Source organism: Rhinatrema bivittatum, chromosome 1, assembly GCF_901001135.1.
Source record: "Rhinatrema bivittatum chromosome 1, aRhiBiv1.1, whole genome shotgun sequence".
NCBI lineage: Eukaryota > Metazoa > Chordata > Amphibia > Gymnophiona > Rhinatrematidae > Rhinatrema > Rhinatrema bivittatum.
In genome coordinates, this window is record NC_042615.1 from 388,723,015 (window position 1) to 388,743,017 (window position 20,003).

Sequence of the window (20,003 nt, forward strand, 5' to 3'; positions counted from 1 at the left end):
GTATTACTCATTACACCTACAGTCAAAGTTGAAAGCCTGGATCCATGCATCACATGCTAGAGGTTTCACCCCAACACTAGGCCAAGAAACAGATCTGCATTGACCCAGATGCCCAAAATATGGAATTGTTCAAACTGTTTCTGTAATGATACTAAACCTATGCCCTTGTTGTAAACTAATACTACACTTCAGTGGCAGGGTCCCTACCAGGCACTTCTGGTGCATTTTTTATCTTTAATATTACAAGAACTTGACCATTAAGTCCATGCCCCACTAGCCAGTGCCAAAAGACTTTTGAAGCTTTGGCAGCAAACACTGATTACAGATAAGGCATGCCTGAATTTCACTTGACTGGCCCCTCAGGGTCTGGCAGTGGACAGGCCTTGAAGTCCCTTGTCTGCTGAATGAATAAAGGCTAATTCTCCATTTCCTGGCGTGTAGCCAGATGGACTCAGTACAAATGGGATAATATCCGCGTGCTAGCAGTTGGAGACGGATCTGACGTCAGCACGGGGTATATAGCCCCACAGGAAGCGTAGCTATTCAGTAATTTCCGTCTCCAAAGCAGTTTGGAGTGCCTGCACGCTAGTTGAGCGTGCTTTCCAAGACTACATTAATTTTTCTCTTTTCTTATCATTCTAGATTCTACTTTGTGTTTCCTGTCTATTCAACCTTAGAGCCCTGCGCTCCTGCGGTAGATACCCGAAGGTTCCTCCCGCAGTTGAGCTCCCAGGGTGATTGCTGTGCTCCCCCGGCGGTTGAAGTCCTCGGTCCTGCCGAAGCGCGGCAGTGACACAGCCCCCGGGCGAAGTTCGGGGAGGCATACGAGGCCCTCGGTCCCGGCGTGGACGAGGTAGCGGGTGCATATCCTCTATTGCGGCGGTGAGGTGGTCCCCTCCCCCGCAGCCGGAGACCGCCAGAACTCCAGCCAGGAAGCGCCGAAGCGGGTAAGGAGTACATCTCTTCCTCCGAGTCTCCGAAGCGCAGAGGATCGGCGGCGTGGCAAGCCGTGGAGGATGCCATTTTTGGCCCTTGTTCAGGTACTCCGCGCCCGTAACAGGTGCGGCTTTCTTCCTCCTTGTGAGTATATGGCTTGGTTTCTGTGAATTCCTGAGCGCCTATTGATTGCCACTGAGCGTGTATTGCTAGCCGCAGAGGGCTGAGTGCCTATTGAATACCTATTCAGCATATATTGCTAACCGCTTATTGCTGAAAGCCTCTTCACTGCCATTGAGCGTGTATTGCTAACCGCTTATTGCTGAAAGCCTATTGAATGCCAATTGTGCGTATATTGCTAACCGCTTATTGCTGAAAGCCTCTTGAATGCCAATTGAGTGTATATTGCTGATCGCTTATTGCTGAAAGCCTATTCACTGCCATTGAGCGTGTATTGCTGACCGCTTATTGCTGAAAGCCTATTGAATGCCACCTGAGCGTATATTGCTAACCGCTTATTGCTGAAAGCCTATTGAATGCCAACTGAGAGTATATTGCTAACCGCTTATTGCTGAAAGCCTATTGAATGCCAACTGAGCGTATATTGCTGATCGCTTATTGCTGAATGCCTATTGCATGCCAATTGAGCGTATATTGCTAACCGCTTATTGCTGAGAGCCTATTGAATGGTATTGAGCGTGTATTGCTGACCGCTTATTGCTGAGTGCCTGTAGAAGGTCATTGAGCACGGATTGATAACTGCACATTGCTGAGTGCATAGTGCACATCTTGCTGCTGCTTATTCTTCCTGAGCGCCTATTGTATTGGGCGCCTATTGCTGCCGCATATTCTTCTTATTATTCTGCGCCTATTATAGCAAGCGCCTATTGCTGCCGCATATTTTTCTTATTATTATTATTATTCTGCGCCTATTGTAGCAAGCGCCTATTTCTGCTGCATATTCTTATTGTGCGCCCATTGTATTACGCGTCTATTGCTGCCGCATATTCTTATTATTGTGCGCCCATTGTATTAAGCACCTATTGCTGCCGCATATTCTTCTTATTGCGCGCCTGTTGTATTCAGCGTTCAGCGCATAATTTCCGATGGATCTGAACGCAGCAGCGTCTTCAGCGGCGGCGCTGCCTGCTTCAGGCATTACAGCCCTTGGCCTCTGCTCTGCATGCCAGCTTCGGGCCACACGCACTGATGAGCCAGACTCCCTATATGCCCAATGTGAGGAGACCGTGCGACCCTCTGGCCAGGACCGGTCTCAGCCACGATTTATTGACAGTTCCCCCAGGTGCTACCCTGGATTTAGGGGGCAGTCTCGACCATTCAGGAATCCCGGGGGAACTGGTACCCCGGCAATTCGAGGCGGCTTCCATTTCCTGGGTGGATCTCTTTAAGGGGATTCATGCCTTCGTACAGATGCAAACAGCTTCCCTTCCAGGCCCTATGGCTTCTGCGGTTCCCGTGGTCCCTGCGGTGGCTGCGCCTGCGGCGGCTGCTGCAGCAACAGTGGCGGCTCCCGCGGATCCTGTTCCTGGTCCCTCACATGCTTATCGGGAGCAGGACCTCCCGCTGCTGGTTAGTCCAGATCAATCAGACCAGGAGGTTTCACCGGATGAGTCTGAGCTCCCGGATGAGGGGGACCTCCCCCCCTGGGATTGCGCCATATAGAACCATGAGGCGGTTCTTCCCTAAAGAGGATCTCTCCGACCTCGTGTCTCAGTGCCTGGCAGAGTTGGATATTACAGGTCCCAGCGCTTCGGTGCCCTCTGCACAGAACCCCCTGCTGGAAGGGCTTCGCCCTACAGCCCACCACTTTCCATTTGTGCTAGCGGCAAAACAACCGATTGATTTGGAATGGGCCGCTCCGGCGACTTCCTTCAAAGGGGGCCGAGCCCTGAGGGGCATGTATCCATTGGCACCGGCTCTTCAGGACCTGCTGGCGTGCCCTCAGGTGGACGCCTTGATTAGCGCTGTGGTCAAGCGCACTACCATTCCTGTGGAAGGGGGGACGGCCCTCAAGGAACCTCATGACCGGCGGATGGACGCCATTCTAAAACAGAATTTTGAGGTAGCGGCTTTATCATTGCAGATTGCGTCCTGCTGCACAGTGGTGACACGTGCTTGTTTGTCACAAGTCCGAAACAACGCTCCGGCGCCTGACATGGAGTCCGCTCTTTCATTTCTTACGGATGTGGCATCAGATTTGGTCCGGACAACAGCTAAGGGAATCTCATCCTCCGTAGCTGCCAGGAGGCAACTCTGGATCCGGAAATGGTCGGCTGATGCGCCTTCAAAGACGCGCCTCACCAGGTTGCCCTTTCAGGGCTCCTTGCTGTTTGGCAGTGACCTGGATAGACTGGCCAGTACTTGGGGTGCCTCTCCAGTGCCTAGACTGCCGGAAGATCGGTTCAGAAGGGGCCAGCGCTCCTTTCCAAGGCCCTCCAGGGGCAGGAGTTCACAGCGCTTTGTTCCTTACAGGGGTCGATATCAGGCACCACGTTCTCAGGCCAGGAATCAGTCCTTTCGGACCAAGCAGTGCAAGAGGGGAACAGGCCCGGGCTCGGGTCCCGGCCGCGCCCCCCAATGAGAATCCGCCGATTCATCTGGGGGACGGAGCCATAGGGGGCAGGTTAACCCTCTTCTACCCCAGATGGGTCGAGATTACGTCGGACCGGTGGGTCCTAGCCGTTATCCGGGAGGGATATTATCTGGATTTTCATCATCTCCCTCCGGATAAGTTTGTGGAATCTTCATGTCCCATACACAAGAAGGCAGCATTGGAAGCTACCCTGGCGAGGCTCCTGTCCTTAAGAGCCATCATCCCAGTACCTGCCTGGGAAGTGAATTCTGGTCATTATTCCATTTATTTCATGGTCCCCAAGAAAGGGGGTACCTTTCGGCCTGTCCTGGACCTCAAGTCAGTCAATCAATACTTACGGGTACCGAGGTTTCACATGGAAACTCTACGTTCCGTCAAGGCCGCAGTACAGCCAGGAGAATTCCTCACGGCATTAGACCTGTCAGAAGCATACCTGCATATCCCGATCCATCCGGATCATCAGCGCTACCTACGCTTCAAGGTTCTGGGACGCCGCTTCCAGTTTCGGGCTCTGCCCTTCAGGTTGGCAACATCCCCACGGACATTCACCAAGGTGGTAGTAGTGGTAGCGGCGGCACTCAGGCGGGAAGGAATTCTGGTCCATCCCTACCTAGATGACTGGCTGATCAGGGCGAAATCACGAGAGGAGAGCCTTCGGACAACCGACAGAGTGATCGCCCTTCTGGAAAGCTTGGGCTGGGTAATCAACCTCAGCAAGAGCTGCCTACAGCCTTCCCAGTCACTGGAATACCTGGGAGTACAGTTCGACACCCGGGCAGACACAGTCAGTCTCACAACCAAGAGACAGTTGAAACTTCGGCAGTGTATCCAGTATTTGATGAGAGCCAGTCGGCCCACAGCCTGGGATTATCTGCAGGTTCTTGGTCTCATGGCATCCACCCTGGAAGTGGTACCTTGGGCGAGGGCCCATATGAGACCTCTACAACACGCCCTGCTCTCTCGCTGGAGCCCCCGGCTATGGAACTATTCCACGCACCTACCTCTGCCGGCCAGAGTGCGGACCCAGTTGCGGTGGTGGTTGCAGTCCAACCACATGAGCAGGGGGTCGAAGATGTCCTCACCCACGTGGATCTTGCTCACCACAGATGCCAGCCTGAGCGGCTGGGGAGCCCACTGCGAAGGACTCACCGCACAAGGGTGGTGGAACAGGGAAGAGTCAGCGTGGAACATCAACCGGCTGGAGGCCCGGGCAGTCAGATTGGCATGCCTTCGATTTGCTCACAGACTGAAGAACAGGGCAGTCAGAGTGATGTCCGACAACGCCACCACGGTAGCATATATCAACCGTCAGGGCGGCACCAGAAGCCGACAGGGATCTCTGGAGATCGCCCCTCTGATGACTTGGGCAGAAGTGAACCTTCAGGACATCTCCGCAGTCCACATTGCCGGGAAGGACAATACCACAGCAGACTTCCTCAGCAGAGAAAGCCTAAATCCGGGAGAGTGGCAGCTCTCACCCACAGCCTTCCAGATGATTGTGGATCATTGGGGGATTCTGGACATGGATTTACTGGCGGACAAATCCAACGCTCAAGTACCCAGATATTTCAGCCGCAAGCGCGACCCGTTCTCACACGGAATCGATGCCCTGGTTCAGCCATGGCCTCCAGGGACTCTACTGTACGCCTTTCCTCCGTGGCCTCTGCTAGGCGCTGTCATCCGCAAGATTCAGAGACACCGAGGCCTAGTTCTTCTAGTGGCGCCAGACTGGCCAAGAAGGCCCTGGTATGCGGACATGAGACGACTGCTGGCAGGGGAGCCTCTTCCCCTGCCTCCTCTCCGGGACCTTCTACATCAAGGTCCCATTCTTCACAAGGATCCAGCTCAATTCTCTCTTACAGTATGGCCCTTGAGAGGGCTCGATTGAAGAAGAGGGGTTACTCGGAGCCCGTGATTAATACCCTCCTCTGAGCTTGCAAGTTTTCCCCATCCCTCACATACATCCGGATCTGGAGAGTATTTGAAGCATGGTGCGACACTCACGGCACCAATCCACATGCCACCACAATTCCTATTGTGTTGGATTTCCTGCAGGATGGCCTTCAGAAGGGTCTGTCCCTCAGCTCCATCAAAGTTCAGGTGGCTGCGCTGTCTTGCTATGGTCCCAGGAGGGATGGCAAGACCATCGCCAAGCATCCAGATGTTTCTCGCTTCCTGCAAGGAATCAAGCATATTCATCCGCCACTGAAGTGGCCTGTGCCTTTGTGGAACCTCAACCTTGTTTTGGATTTCCTCACAGGGTCCACCTTCAGACCCCTTCGGGGCCTGTCTCTCCGTTCTCTAACCTTGAAGATGGTATTCTTGCTGGCGGTGTGTTCGGCACGCCGCATATCAGAGTTACAGGCACTGTCCTGCCATGATCCCTTTCTCCGAATCACTCCAGAGGCTATCCATCTTCATACGGTTCCCTCCTTTCTACCTAAGGTAGTTTCACGGTTTCATCTTAATCAGACTATATCCCTGCCTACCACGGCGGGGCTGAAGAAATCTGAAGAAGGGCGTTTATTGCACCATCTCGACATTGGCAGATTGCTGCCCAGATATTTGGAACTTACACAAGACCTGCGAAAGACGGACCATCTGTTCGTCCTGCACAGCGGGAAGAAGCAAGGTGAAGCGGCCTCTCGGCCCACCATCGCCCACTGGATTAAAGACGTTATCAGAGCCGCTTACGTTGAGGCTGGAAAGTCTCCGCTTCTACAAGTCAAGGCTCATTCTACCAGAGCTCAAGCAGCATCCTGGGCGGAATCCAGGATGCTATCGCCTGCAGAAATATGTAAAGCTGCGACTTGGTCCTCCCTCCATACCTTTTCCAGATTCTACCGTCTGGATGTCCAGGCCAGGGAGGACTCAGCATTTGCCAGGGCGGTGTTACATGGGCCTCAGGCAGCCTCCCGCCCAGGTGGGAAGTAAAGCTTTGGTACATCCCATTTGTACTGAGTCCATCTGGCTACACGCCAGGAAATGTTGGGATTACTACCTGATAATCCCCTTTTCCTTAGTGTAGACAGATGGACTCAGCATCCCGCCCAGCTGCCTGCGTACATGGGTTTCCCCGATGCAAGGTAAGCCAAGTCATCTCTGGCTATACGAGAGTACACTCTACTAGGTGTCAACGCATTCCGGTAGGACTGCTGGCGGTCTCCAGCTCCTATCAATCGGTCAGGGGAATCCTGTTTCACTTTTTAACTGAGCGTCAGTACACACATCTCTAACAGCTTTTGCAAGGTAGATTACTGAATAGCTACGCTTCCTGTGGGGCTATATACCCCGTGCTGACGTCAGATCCGTCTCCAACTGCTAGCACGCGGATACTATCCCATTTGTACTGAGTCCATCTGTCTACACTAAGGAAAAGGGGATTATCAGGTAGTAATCCCAACATTAGTTTGCTTGAACTTACTGGGCCATCGGCACTCCATGGTAGACAGGTGCTTGCATCCTGATAGAGAATGCCTTTCCTGCATTACGCTTATTCTGACTTGCATTATCGCAGTAATGCCTGATCCTGGAAGAAATAACTACAATAATCCAGAGAAACCTTAGTCTTAATATGCACTCATCTTCTGAGCACAATCACTTCATCTTTTAAAGTTAATGCCTTCTTCACTGTTCCAGCACATCTTGCTGCCAGAATGGACTCTGACCTTGCATACAATGCCATGTTTTGATCTCCCAGACCATGCAGACTATTGACTTGTATCATATTTTATTTATTTATTTATTTATTTAGTTTTATATACCGGCAACCGTTTGCACATCGTGCCGGTTTACAGATAACTTACAACCAAGAATATATAGGCAAAGCCTTTACAAGGAACAGTTTGTAACATAAATGCAGTAACATGGCAAATAACTAGATAAATAAGTAGGGAAGGGTGGATGTAGACAAGACAAAGGGGGGGGAGGGGAAGGGTGAAAGTGGAAACATAAGGAAAAGATATGTACAGGGGTTCAGGGAACAATAAAAATGTACACATATTATATACAAAGGTTGGGTTTTTTTTTTTTAGGTTTGTAGTTCCTTGGAGGGGGTGGGTGTCTGGTGTAGGTCCTGAAGGGGGGTGTTGGTGAGAGGTGGTGGTCGGGTTAGGGTGTTAGTAGGAGAAGATAATGATTGGGGGTATGCTTGGAGGAAGAGCCAGCTGAATGGTTTCTAGAACAATCCAGGTGAAACATCATGACCTCATGAGGATGACTATCCAGTGTATTTAAACTGTTTAATCTTACTTTAATGGAAGCTTTGCCCTTCTCTCTGGCTAGAAGAAAAAATGCGACCTCCAATATGTGAATTAATACCTACTCTGGATCTTTAACAAGGCAAACTTTTCAACTTATATTACTGTGGATGTTTATTAAAATTCTTCTTCTAATGTTTATCACCAGTCCCTTGGTTCCAAGGATCATCATTTGCTTCTGAACCTCCTAGTTTTGCTGAACACCACTTTACCTGACCATGATTTTCAAATCCCTGTTGATCTAGTTCTTGAACCTGCTTTATCTTGACTCAGTCATATGGTTCATATGGATGGCCCAAAATCACAGAAATCCATTTCAGGAAAGAATAGTAAATGCATTCCCCATTAGTGCTACTGGACACACAGATCTAAGAACTGTGGAAAAGAGCTTTCAATAAAATGTTATCTTCTGACACTTCCCTAGTCACTCTTGGGTACACTATTCCTAGCTTCTCTGTCTTATGTTATGTCATTGCTTCCTTGATTACTTGATACAGACTTTCAGATACTTGAAAGGTTTTAATGATCCAAAGACGACGACAAACCTTTTCCATTGCAAAAAAATCAGCAGAACCAGGGGTCACAATTTAAAACTCCTCCAGGGAGGAAGTCTCAGAACCAACGTCAGGAAGTATTTCTTCACGGAGAGGGTGGTGGATGCCTGGAACGCCCTTCCAGAGAAAAGTGGTGAAGACCAAAACTGTGAAGGATTTCAAAGGGGCGTGGGATAAATACTGTGGATCCATAAAGTCTAGAGGATGTGAATGAAGAGAAGAGGCATGGGGGTGGCTTGAGGGAATGATGGCTACTACCTGGAGATGAATATCCTTATTCAATAATGCGACTCCAACATTGCTCTATGCTTCAACGGCAAGAGGAAATGTGGAAAAAAGAATTTGCAACCACACAAAAGCAGGGGAGTAGCTTGCTTGTTACGGCGGTTACTACCCCAAACCAAAAAGTACCTGATACTTCACTTTCAATGCATATCCAGCATAGTCCTCTGCTTCAACGGCAGGGGAGCAAGACTGATACTTCACTTTCAATACATAGCCAGCATGGCTCTTTGCTTCAATGACAGGGAAGAATGAAGAAAGGTGGATCTATATTCAGGCAACAATCAACAAGGACTGAATTACACAGTCTGAATAAACAGATAAGCACGAGTGTAGCTTGCTTATTGCGGTGGTTAATACCCCTAACTAAATTAAGCTATTTCATTTAGATGCAGTTCCAACACTGCTCTCTACATTTAACGGTGGGGGTGGAAGGGAAATAGAATTAAAAAAAGGTTACTAAGAGCCAGGAGAAACAGATAAGTATGTGAGAGAAAAAAAAAGGTGCGAAAGCTTGCTGGGCAGGCTGGATGGGCCGTTTGGTCGTCTTCTGCCGTCATTTCTATGTTTCTGATTCCACTCATTATCCAGCTATTCATCTGCAACAAGTGAAAAGATGTCTAACCCCATTAAATCCATCCAGTTGGCACAAATTTGTTACTTTAATTCCCAGTCTCTGAGTCTGTGACCTGGAAGTGTTTGTGAAAAAATCTCCTCCATAGTAAAGTAGATAACTAATGAAACCAGCAAAAGTAGAGCTTCAACAAGGAGTTAACTCACTTGCTGGGGTGGTCTTGAATAACAAGATAAGAATTGAAGGCACTCTCCTTTCAGGAAGAATCTGTTAATTTTATGAATATGGACTTAATGTAAGATATTTAAGGGTATGTTTTTACATAGAATGTAAAATGTGGCATAGAATGTGTACAAAAGTTAAAGTTTAGGTCTGCTTAGCTATGTGATTATGAAAATTACATAAGGGAGGAATTGTGGAATCTTAGTAGGCCTAGTTGACCTGTGTTTGTATTTTTCATCTAGCTAACCTTGGTGTTAGTCTTATAGAATTAACTAGAATATTGTATTACTGCTTTGCATTTGCTTTGACCATTAGTAACCCTTAGAAAAAATTACTAATAAGTGTTTGAGGTCTAACTAATATGCCACAAAAGACAATTGGCCATGTCTTGTCCCCTCCCTCCTGTGGGGGAGGAGAAACCACTTTGAATTCAAAATTTCAAGACTGCAAATTATTATTGTCAACATTTCCTATTGTATCTCCCTATTTCAAATGCTGGCATATTTGTGCAAAGGGTTAGACCTTCCTACAATAAGATTATTTTGTATTCTGATCACCCAAGACTTGGAACTGCTTTGTCTGTCTTAATCTTAATGGACCTTCTTACTTAACATTTAAATTGGTCATTCTGTTCTTTTTTCCAAATGTTTTTTATTCTTTCAATAAGCTGCAGCTTATTTAATTATAGTAAAACTAGGATTTCTGAGATGTTGTCATACTAAATATGACAAAAGGGGGATTGTAAGGATGTTTTGAAAAGATTTTCTTATGAAGCCAGATTAGTTTGGCAGTGAAGAAATAAGATAATTACAGCAATGAGATTACATTGGTCAGAATTGTAAAAACTATCAGGCCGTTTCAGAACAGATCGCAGGAGAACGGGTGCTCCATGTTGAGTGCCCTCTCTCCCAGCTCGTGCCCAGCCATCTCTCCTGGGTGCACGATCCTATATTTACATAAGGGGTCGCACTAAAAAGAGGTGCTAGGGATGATTATGTGCCCCTAGCGCCTCCTTTGCCCAGGAGAGATGGCTCTGTTAGTGGGTTCAGGGAACTGATGCTCAATTTTACCAGCATCTGTTTTCCAAACCCGCTGACAGTGATCGGTTATCAAAATGGATTCTGGTAAAACTGAGCATCTGTTCTCCTGGCCAGCACATTTTTAAAAAAATTTTTGTTTATTTTTTTACAGTTTTGGTTCCTCCGATTTAATATCGCTAGAGTATTAAGTTGGAGGGTGTACAGAAAAGCAGTACTTTTTGCTTTTCTGTACACTTTTTTTGGGCTGCTCATAAATTAAGTTAATTTATGAGCATAAAGTGTGCGGCTTGGCCACACATTTTACTTACAGAATGCCGGGTGACTAATAGCCTTATCAACATGCATTTGCTTGTGATGAGCGCTATTAGTTTTCAGGGGGTTTGGCTGCATGTTTTCGAGGCGCTAAACCCCTTACGGTATAAGGTGTAATAGACGCTCCACAAACGTGGCCAAACAAGTGTAAAACAGTGTGCAAAGCCAAGCGCACTTACAGAATTGGCCTATATCCAAGGCCAAACCAGTGTAAAACAGTGCCCAAAGCCAAGTGCACTTTACAGAATTAGCCTATATCCAAGGCTGCTGAAATGCTAGAATGTATGCCAAAGGTCAAAAAGTATGTTGAGTCAGCACTGAGTTTTGTTTCTGCCTTCTGGACTCAGTTTTTAGAAGAAATCCACATGATTTACAAGAATCCAATGTTAACGATGAGATAAAATTATAATGCTAACCAATTAGTAAATGTTATATTAACTAAGTAGCTAACTCAATGTACACATTACTGGTGGTGATCTGAGCCTTGGTCCTGGTTCATTTTGCGTTGTAATATGTAGAACCTTTCTATGAGATATCTTATTTGCTTTTCTGAATAAGATTTTTCTTTTTTTTTTTTTTTAGTTGCCAATATTTATTTACAGCCCACAATACAACTCATGGATTCTATCACAGTCTGAGCATAGCCCCTTGAAGGGTATCCAGAATCTTTCGACTTCTTGCAGATTCTGCAGCAGGGATACTCCAGTCCACCTTCAGTAGATTAAAATCTCTAACAAGCAATACTTCTCCCTTCCTTCCCAATTTTTGAAAGGAAGGGAGAAGTATTGCTTCTGCCTGATTCAGAGGCCTGTAGACCACACCATTATAAATGAAAGTGTCATTTTTTTTGACTGCCCACAGCGTTTCTTTCCCCACACCCACTGCACTTCAGTTGCTCTGATATTGTTTTTGATATAAATAGCTAATCCTTCCATTTGTCATCTCTACCCTTTCTGAACAAGTAATAACCAGGTATTATTGTATCCCATTCATAAGACTCACTGAAAAATGTTTCCATAATAGCAATATATTCAAATCCGCCTCCACCATTAAGATTTGCATATCTGGAATTTTATTGCCTAGACTACAAGCATTTTTGATCATAGCTTTCCAGCTTTCCTTTCTCAGCTTGTTGCTCTTCCTGGACACCTTTTCTGTTATGGGATTTCTAAGTGCACTGGGTATCTTCTTTCCTTTCAGATATTACTTCAATTCCTATTGCTGGTTTATCTTCATTTTCCAATACAGAAAAGGCATTTTGTATTAGTATCATTTGAGAGAGAGAGAGTGTCTTTCACAGATCTTGTCCTACCATAACCCACTGTAAGCTACTTATTCCTGGGCTTCTAGATATTCTGTGGAAGTTGGGGTAATAATCCAGGTAGCACAACCCTGGAGAGTGGGTATCTCTGGGTCACAGATCTTATCCTACCAGTGCCACTTTAAACTACTTTTGTGGGAGTTGGGTGTAGGTTTTATGATTGCTGTAAAGTGGGGAAGGTAGCTTTGATTGCTAATTCATGTTTTCCTAGCATGTAGCCAGATGAACTCAGGACCAGTGGGTATTGTGCTCTTCTGCTAGCAGATGGGAGACTGAGTCAGATTTCAAAACTGACGTCACTCTAGATATACCCATGCAGTAACCTCAGCTTCTCAGTATCTCACAGTCTCCTAGCAGATGAGGACACTATCCCACACACTAGAATAGTGTTAAGAATTACAGCAAAGAAGAAACAAAATTTACCTTAAAGAAGATTGAACTCCGCTCTCCTGCGGTGATACCTAAGGGTCTCTCCCCCAGTCGAGAATTCCTGAGGTGATCTCTGATATCCCTCAGAGGTGTGTCTTGGTTCGGTAGCCGGTTCCCGGCATGGGCTTAGCCCCCAGTGTGGCTGAAAGATAGTAGGACCAGAACAGAGTTGCGGCGGTGAAGGTAATTACCCTTCCCCAGAAGAACCAAGGGCAGAGGCTCGCAATGCTTTAGATCCTACAGGAACTCGCAGTTCCAGGCACCTCGTCCCTCTGGAAGGTCCCAGCCCTTTCGGAACCAACAGACCAAGAGTAGAGCAGGCCCGTGGGCAGGCTCCAGCCGTGCACCACAATGAGAATGGGCTGACCCATCCACAGGAAGAGGCGATAGGGGGTCGACTTGTCCTCCTCGTCTACCAAAGATGAGTCGAGATAACATCGGACAAATGGGTACTAAACATCATTCGAAAAAGTTACTCTCTGGAGTTCCGCAGCATCCCTCGAGACAAATTTATGATGTCACCCTGCCACTCCCATTCCAAGAGACTGGCAGTAGAAACCACTCTAACAAGGCTACTCAGTCTGAAGGCAATAACTCCAGTTCCCATGCCCCAACAAAATACAGGGATCTATTTTATTGTTCCCAAGAAAGAAGGATCATTCCGGTCCATCTTGGATCTCAAGAACGTCAACCATCATCTGCGGGTACTACCCTTTTGCATGGAAACTCTTCACTCCATAATAATGGCAGTACAACTGGGAGAGTTCTTCTGGACTACTCAATTTGCCTCAAACTACCAGCAGAGGTATGTTCTCAGCTCTAGTGGTGGCTACAGGAAGACCACCTAAGCAGAGGAGTAAGCCTATCCCCACCAAACTGGACCATGCTCACCACGGATGCAAGCCTGCGAGGGTGGGGAGCCCACTGTCAGGAACTGACAGCCCAGGGATAATGGAACAAGGAAGAGGTAGCATGGAACATAAACCGCCTGGAAGCTCGAGCAGTCAGACTAGCATGCCTGCGATTTAGACACAGACTCCAAGGCAAAGCGATTCGAGTAATGTCGAACAACGTTTGCTTACATCAACCATCAGGGAGGAACCAGGAGCCAGCAGGTGTCTCTGGAAATAGACCCTCTCATGGCATGGGTGGAGATAAACCTACAAGGGATCTCGGCCTCCCACATCGCAGGAAAAGACAATGTCTCAGCAAACTTCCTCAGCAGAGAGAGCCTGGACCCAGGAAAATGGATGCTGTCGACCACAGCCTTCCAACTGATAGTAAATCGCTGGGGCCTCCCAGCCATGAATGTACTGGCCACCCGTCTCAGTGCCCAAGTCCTCAGGTTCTTCAGCCGCAGACAAGAGCCACACTCCCAAAGGATCGACGCTCTCATCCAGACTTGGCCAGAGGAAGACTTGCTGTACACCTTCCTCTCATGGTCACTACTGGGCAAGGTCATCCGCAAGATAGAACATCACAGGGGAGTAGTTCTACTAGTGGCCCTGGATTGGCCAAGATGACCATGGTATGCAGACATGCAAAGACTTCTTGTGGGGAACCCTCTGTGCTTACCTCCATACAGGTTCCTTCTCCAGCAGAGCCCAATTCTCCACGAAGATCCATCTCGATTCTCTCTTACGGTCTGGCCCTTGAGGGGACTCACCTGAAGAAGTGCAGTTACTCAAAGGCCGTGATTGATACCCTGCTCCGAGTTCGCAAATTGTCCACATCCCTGTCATACATACTGATATGGAGAGTATTCAAAGCCTGGTGCGAGGACCGCGGGATACTCCCGCGGACAGCCAAGATTCCCATGATTCTGGAGTTCCTACAGAATAGGATGAAGAAGGGGTTGTCACTCAACTCCCTCAAGGTCCAAGTAGCCGCACTGTCCTGCTTCAGAACCGAAGTGGACGGTATCCGGCTACCAACCCATCTGGATTTGTTCCACTTCCTGAAAGGGATTAAACAACTGCGACCACTCCTAAAGTGGCCGGTGCCTCTATGGAATCTCAATCTAGTATTAGACTTCCTAGCTGGGGCTTCCTTCAGACCAACACACTGTGTGTCACTATGCCTCTTTATATTGAAGATGGTATTCCTGGTGGCAATATGTTCAGCTAGTCACATCTTCCTTAGGTTCACGCCTGGAACCATTCAGCTGCGCACTGTCCCCTCCTTCCTACTGAAAGTAGTTTCAGAGTTTCACTTGAACCAAACCATCTCACTACATCTCCGTATGTTGGCAGACTCCTAGTGCGGTACCTGGAAAGATCAGAACCGGTGCGCAAAACGGATGGCTTGTTCATTCTTCACAACGGGAAGAAACAAGGAGAAGCAGCCTCACGGGTGACCATAGCCCGCTGGATCAAGGAAGTAATCAAGGCAGCCTACAAAGAGGCAGGGAAGCCCTTACCACTACAGGTTAAGGCTCATTCTACGAGGGCACAGGTAGTTTCTTGGGCAGAAGCCAAGCTACTGTCGTCCGCCGAGATCTGTCTGGCGGCAACGTGGTCCTCCATATACACCTTCTCCAGGTTCTACCTCCTGGATGTTCAAGCCCGAGAAGACTCAGCCTTCGCAAGGGCAGTACTAAGTGGGCCATGGGCAGCCTCCCGCCCTGTCCGGGAGTAGCTTTTGTACATCACACTGGTCCTGAGTCCATCTGGCTACATGCTAGGAAATGGAGAAATTACTTACCTGATAAATTGTTTTCCTTCGTGTAGACAGATGGACTCAACATCCCGACCACGGTTGCTCCGGAAACTGAGAACCTCGGATAGCAAACGTCAAGACTAAACAAATACGGGTAAGCTGCGGCCTACCTCTAGTTCAAGACACCCACAGTTTGTCCGGTGTCTGCATTAATTGGTTGATTGCACTGGCAGTCTCCAGTTTGGAAATTAGTTGAACCAGTTCAAGTTTTAATCAAGTTTAATCAAGTTACTTAAGCAAAGATATATCCACAGTGGCTTTTCGAAGAGAAATCTGAAGAGCTGAGGTTACTGCAGGGGTATATCTAGAGTGACATCAGCTTTGAAATCTGACTGTCTCCCATCTGTTAGCAGAAGAGCACAATACCCATTGGTCCTGAGTCCATCTGTCTACACTAAGGGAAACAAAATTATCAGGTAAGTAATTTCTCCATTATCCTTTTTATTTTTAGCTAATTCTGCTTTAAGTTGAGCCAACTGCTTTTTCATTGAGGAGAGCTGCAAAAAATGGGACAAGCTCTAAACCTCCAGATGGTTTGCCTTAAGACAAAGGCACCACAGTTATTACATATGACCCTTTATATTTGTTGTATCCAGGTCATACTTCAGATCAGCAGGAAAAACTTTGCTGTTTGTTTGTGGGGTTTTTTCTTTTTTTTTTAGATTTTCAAATTTGCTCAGTCTTGTATATTTGTTTTGTTGTTTTTTTTCAGGAATTTTCAGAGCAGTATCCTGCCAATGCAGCAGAAATCAAGCTAACCATGGCACAACTGAAAATTGCACAAGGTACTAATAAGCCTCATGAATTTAGAACCAACTGTTATCAAATTTTGAAATCACTCAAATTTAAAGGAGCTTATTTTCTGTGATGCACACATAGTCGTGTCTGCAGTCCATGCACCTGCCTGGATCCAAACACTTCCACCTACTTCCCAACGTGTCCGGAAAAGGCATACAGGTGTGATCTCGTAAGCATTATTTTCCTTTGGAAAAGCTAATATGCCTTATTGTTCTCCCAGATCAGTCCAGTGAGTTTTGCTGTTCTACCAGCAGATGGAAACAGAGAAATACTAAGAGTTTTCATGATGACATTCTTTTAAGGAGTATGCACCTGCAGCTCCTCAGTTTTTCTCCGTCTCCAGCAGATGTAGAAGTGCATTTCTGCAGCTGAATATTTTCCTGACTAAATTATTCCCAGGTGTTTCAAAGGTTTTTTCTTCCTGCCGTGGTGGAGTAGGGACAAGCAGGGTGGTCGGTGGCCCTTTTTTTGACTTAGTCCTGGGGAGGTGTGGACCAGTGGCACTGGTTCCTTCTTTATTTTTGTGGATGCTTTGCCCTTCTCCAATGCTGCTCTTTCATGCCCCAGTGTAATGACCGGCTCTCTGAAGCTCATAGATCCATTGTTTAAGGGAACTACTCCTTTTCTGCTTATATTATATTTCCCTGTTTATTGTGGCTATGGCTTTAAAAGAAAAAAAAAAATCAAGGAGTGCTTGCTTGATGGGCCTCTCTGCTGATTCTGCCAGTTCCCTGGGGCTTGGTGGAGCATATTGTTTCTAAGTTGGAGCAAGGGAGGTAACGTCGGTGTGGTGGTTTGCACGGGATGGTTCCCTCCTCGGCCTGTTTCGTCCTGCAAAGCATCGTAAGTGCTGCCTTATTTGTGGCAGCTGCCATGGTTCTCTGTCCACAGAGACCTGTGCCAAATTTGTACCACAGTTTTTGTGAAGTTCTTCCCCCCCCCCCCCCCCCAATGGAGATAGTGTTATGGGATGGTCCATGGCTACCTCAGATGTTCTCCCGGATTTCATCTCTGGTGAGAGAGAGTCTGCAAGAAAGTGAATGGTGGCCATCTTGGCTGCCACCGTGGTTTCTGCTGAAAATGGAGAGTTAAGCCTGGAGCCTCCAGTGCAATCTCCCATTTGGGGGGGGGGTTCTTTCCTCGCATGATTGACCTTCATTTTCTTTTTCAGGAGGAACAGCTCAGTTTTCAGTGACCTCTTCTTGCTTTTTTTCCCCACACAGTTCGTAGTGCTGATGCATCAGGGTTTTTTTTCTTTTTTGGATTAAGCAGGGAGCTGTTCTGTTGGACTCTGTATTGGGTCTTGTGGGTTCTCCCTCCTGTCCCAAAGTGCCTTCTCTGCCCAAGAGGCCTAGAATGGAATTGGAGACTGATGTCAAGGGATCCTCTATCTCTTTGGGAGACATTTTGCCTCAGCAAAGGGCACTAAAGTGGAACCTTGTACACAGGAAAGGAGAACTCCCCAGCATAGAAGGAGACGATCCCAGAGTGGTGTACAGTGCTTTAGGAGGAAGGTTTGCTGTATATGATCACTCAGGCTCTGATGGGATTAGGAATAGCAATACCCAGGCAGCTTCTGTCTTTGGGGTTGAGAATCTTATTGTGGAAGGGCTGAAGGGGCCTGCCAAAACCTTTCCTTTCCACCAGGTAGCTAAGGCCCTGGTATTCACGAAGTGAGATACTCTGGATGCGGGATTAAAGGTGGGGAAGGTTATTTCAAAGCTTCACCCACTCCTGGAGGAGACTGTGGAGAAGTTGAAGTTCCTAAGGTGGACACTTCGGTGTTCTGCAGTCACTGAGAGTACTGCCCTTAAGAACACCCAGGATAGGAAGCTTGAAATGTATCCTAAGCAGCCTTTTGAGGTAGTAGTTTTGGCCTTGTGTGTAACTATTAGCAATAGCCTTATGGCTAGGATGTGTTTATGCTAGGTTCAGCAAGTCCAGGTGGGCACTAACAGGACCTGATGGAATGAGAGTCAGAGAAGCTAGAAGCTGGTCCCACCTTTCTTGCAGATGCCTTTTTATGTTTTAAAAAGAACATTGGCAAGGGGTATGGCAGCTTTGAAATTGATAAAGCATTTGCTTTGGTTGTGCCACTGGTCTTCAGACATATCCTCTAATTCCATACTGAGTAAACTGCCCTTCTAGGCGAAACCTCTTTGGGGAGCATTTAGAGAAGATGGTGAAGATTCTGAGCGAGAAGGTGGCACATAAGTTGCCTGAGGATAAGCTTAAGCACTGTACCTTTCCTAACAAAATCAAATTCATGGAAGCAAGGCGGGGAAAAAAAATCCCAAATGTAAGAGTAGGACTAGATGTAGATCACAGTCTTTTTGTATGATCAGAAGAAACCCAAGAGATAAGTGATGGGGCTTGTCAATCCCCATTGAGATCCAAAGGGTCCACTCTCTGGTTCTGAAGATTGGTCAGTTGTCCCACTTTTATGGGGAATGGACCTGCATTATATTGGACAAGTGGGTCCTCTCATTTATATGAGAAGGCATGTGTTGGTTTGCAAGAGTTCCAGATGCCTTTATGGTCTCCCAGTGTCATTCTTCAAGGAAGAGGGAGGTGATAAGAGCCACGAAACAACTCTGAGCCCTGGAGGCTGTGGAATAGGGACCTGGATGGCATGCCATTTACTTGGTGGTACTGAAGAAAGAGGGCTCCTTCTAGCCAATTCTGGATCTGAAGCATGTCAAAGAAGCCTCACGGGTCCCGCAGTTCAAGATGGAGATTCTGGTTGGTAATCACAGCGGTCAAGACAGGATAATTTTTCATCCCTAGATTTTTCAGAGGCATGTCATCAGAGATTTTTCAGGTTTGCTGTTGTGGGGCAACATTTTCAGTTCAGGATGCTTCCCTTCGGCTTTGTGATAGCACTGAGGACATTCTCCAAGGTAATGATAGTGGTATTGGCTGTTAGGCTACCAAAGAGGGAGTGTTGGTTCATTCCTACATGGAAGAATGGATGATCCAAGCAATGTCGGAGGAGTCGTCTCACTGGGCAACAGAGAGTCCTCTGTTTGCTTCAAAGTCTAGGATGGGCGATCAACAATGCCAAGAGAAAACTTGTCTGCTCATGATTTGAAGTGTCTAGGGGCCCAGTCCAATACTGGTGCCATAGACTGCGGCTCATGTGCATCGACTTAAGAGTTCCCTTCTGTTGTGGTGGAGCCCCCTGTCACAAGATTACGAGAAGATGGGTTCTTCTGAAGACAGTTTGGTGTGGTCTAAAGTGATGGCTTTTAGATCAACTCAGCAGCGATTATGGATTTGGAGGCACTGGAGTGGATTATTGAGATATAGGCTGGCATCAGACATAGTCAGGTAGTGAATTGAATGGGGAAGACTGCTTAGGACCAATGGATAGATGTGGAAGCAAAGTGATCCATCAATCACCTGGAGACTAGGGCAATAAGGAGGCTATGAAGGCCTTTCTTCCTCTGTGTGTGGGAAAGACAGTTTGAGTGTTTTAAGACAGTGGTGGTCTATGTGAACAAGTAGGGAGGAACCTCTGGTAGTGGCCCAAGATCTGAGTCTGCCACTGGTTTTGGGCACAACTACAGCTTTAAGTTCTATTAGCAGTCCACATCACAAGAGTTGATAACACTCAAGTGGATTTCTTGAGTCATCACACTCGGGATCCCAATGAGTGGGAGCCAGTGGATCCAGTTTCTATGGCAGTCATATACAGGTGGGGTCCTTCTGTCATGGATCTAATGGTGTGAAGTTGAAATTCCAATTTACAGCAGTTGGAGGAAATAGCTAGGATCCAAAGGTATGGATGCACTGGTTCAGAATATGTTTTCCCTCCATGGCAAATGATTGGTTGAATAATTCAGAGGATAGAGAGACATCTAGGACCTGGGTGTACTCATGATGCCAGATTAGACCAAGGGTCCATCAAGCCAATTATCCTGTTTCCAAAAGTGGCCAATCCA

General features: G+C 47.2%; 1 protein-coding gene across 1 annotated transcript in view; it reads left to right on the forward strand.

Moving 5' to 3' along the window:
* SRP72 (signal recognition particle 72) overlaps positions 1-20,003 on the forward strand; it is a 256,651-nt gene that overhangs the window by 136,546 nt on the left and 100,102 nt on the right. The window contains exon 11 of the mRNA XM_029601669.1: positions 15,974-16,046. Within this exon, the coding sequence (XP_029457529.1) occupies positions 15,974-16,046 (73 nt within the window). The remainder of the gene's footprint in view (positions 1-15,973; positions 16,047-20,003) is intronic.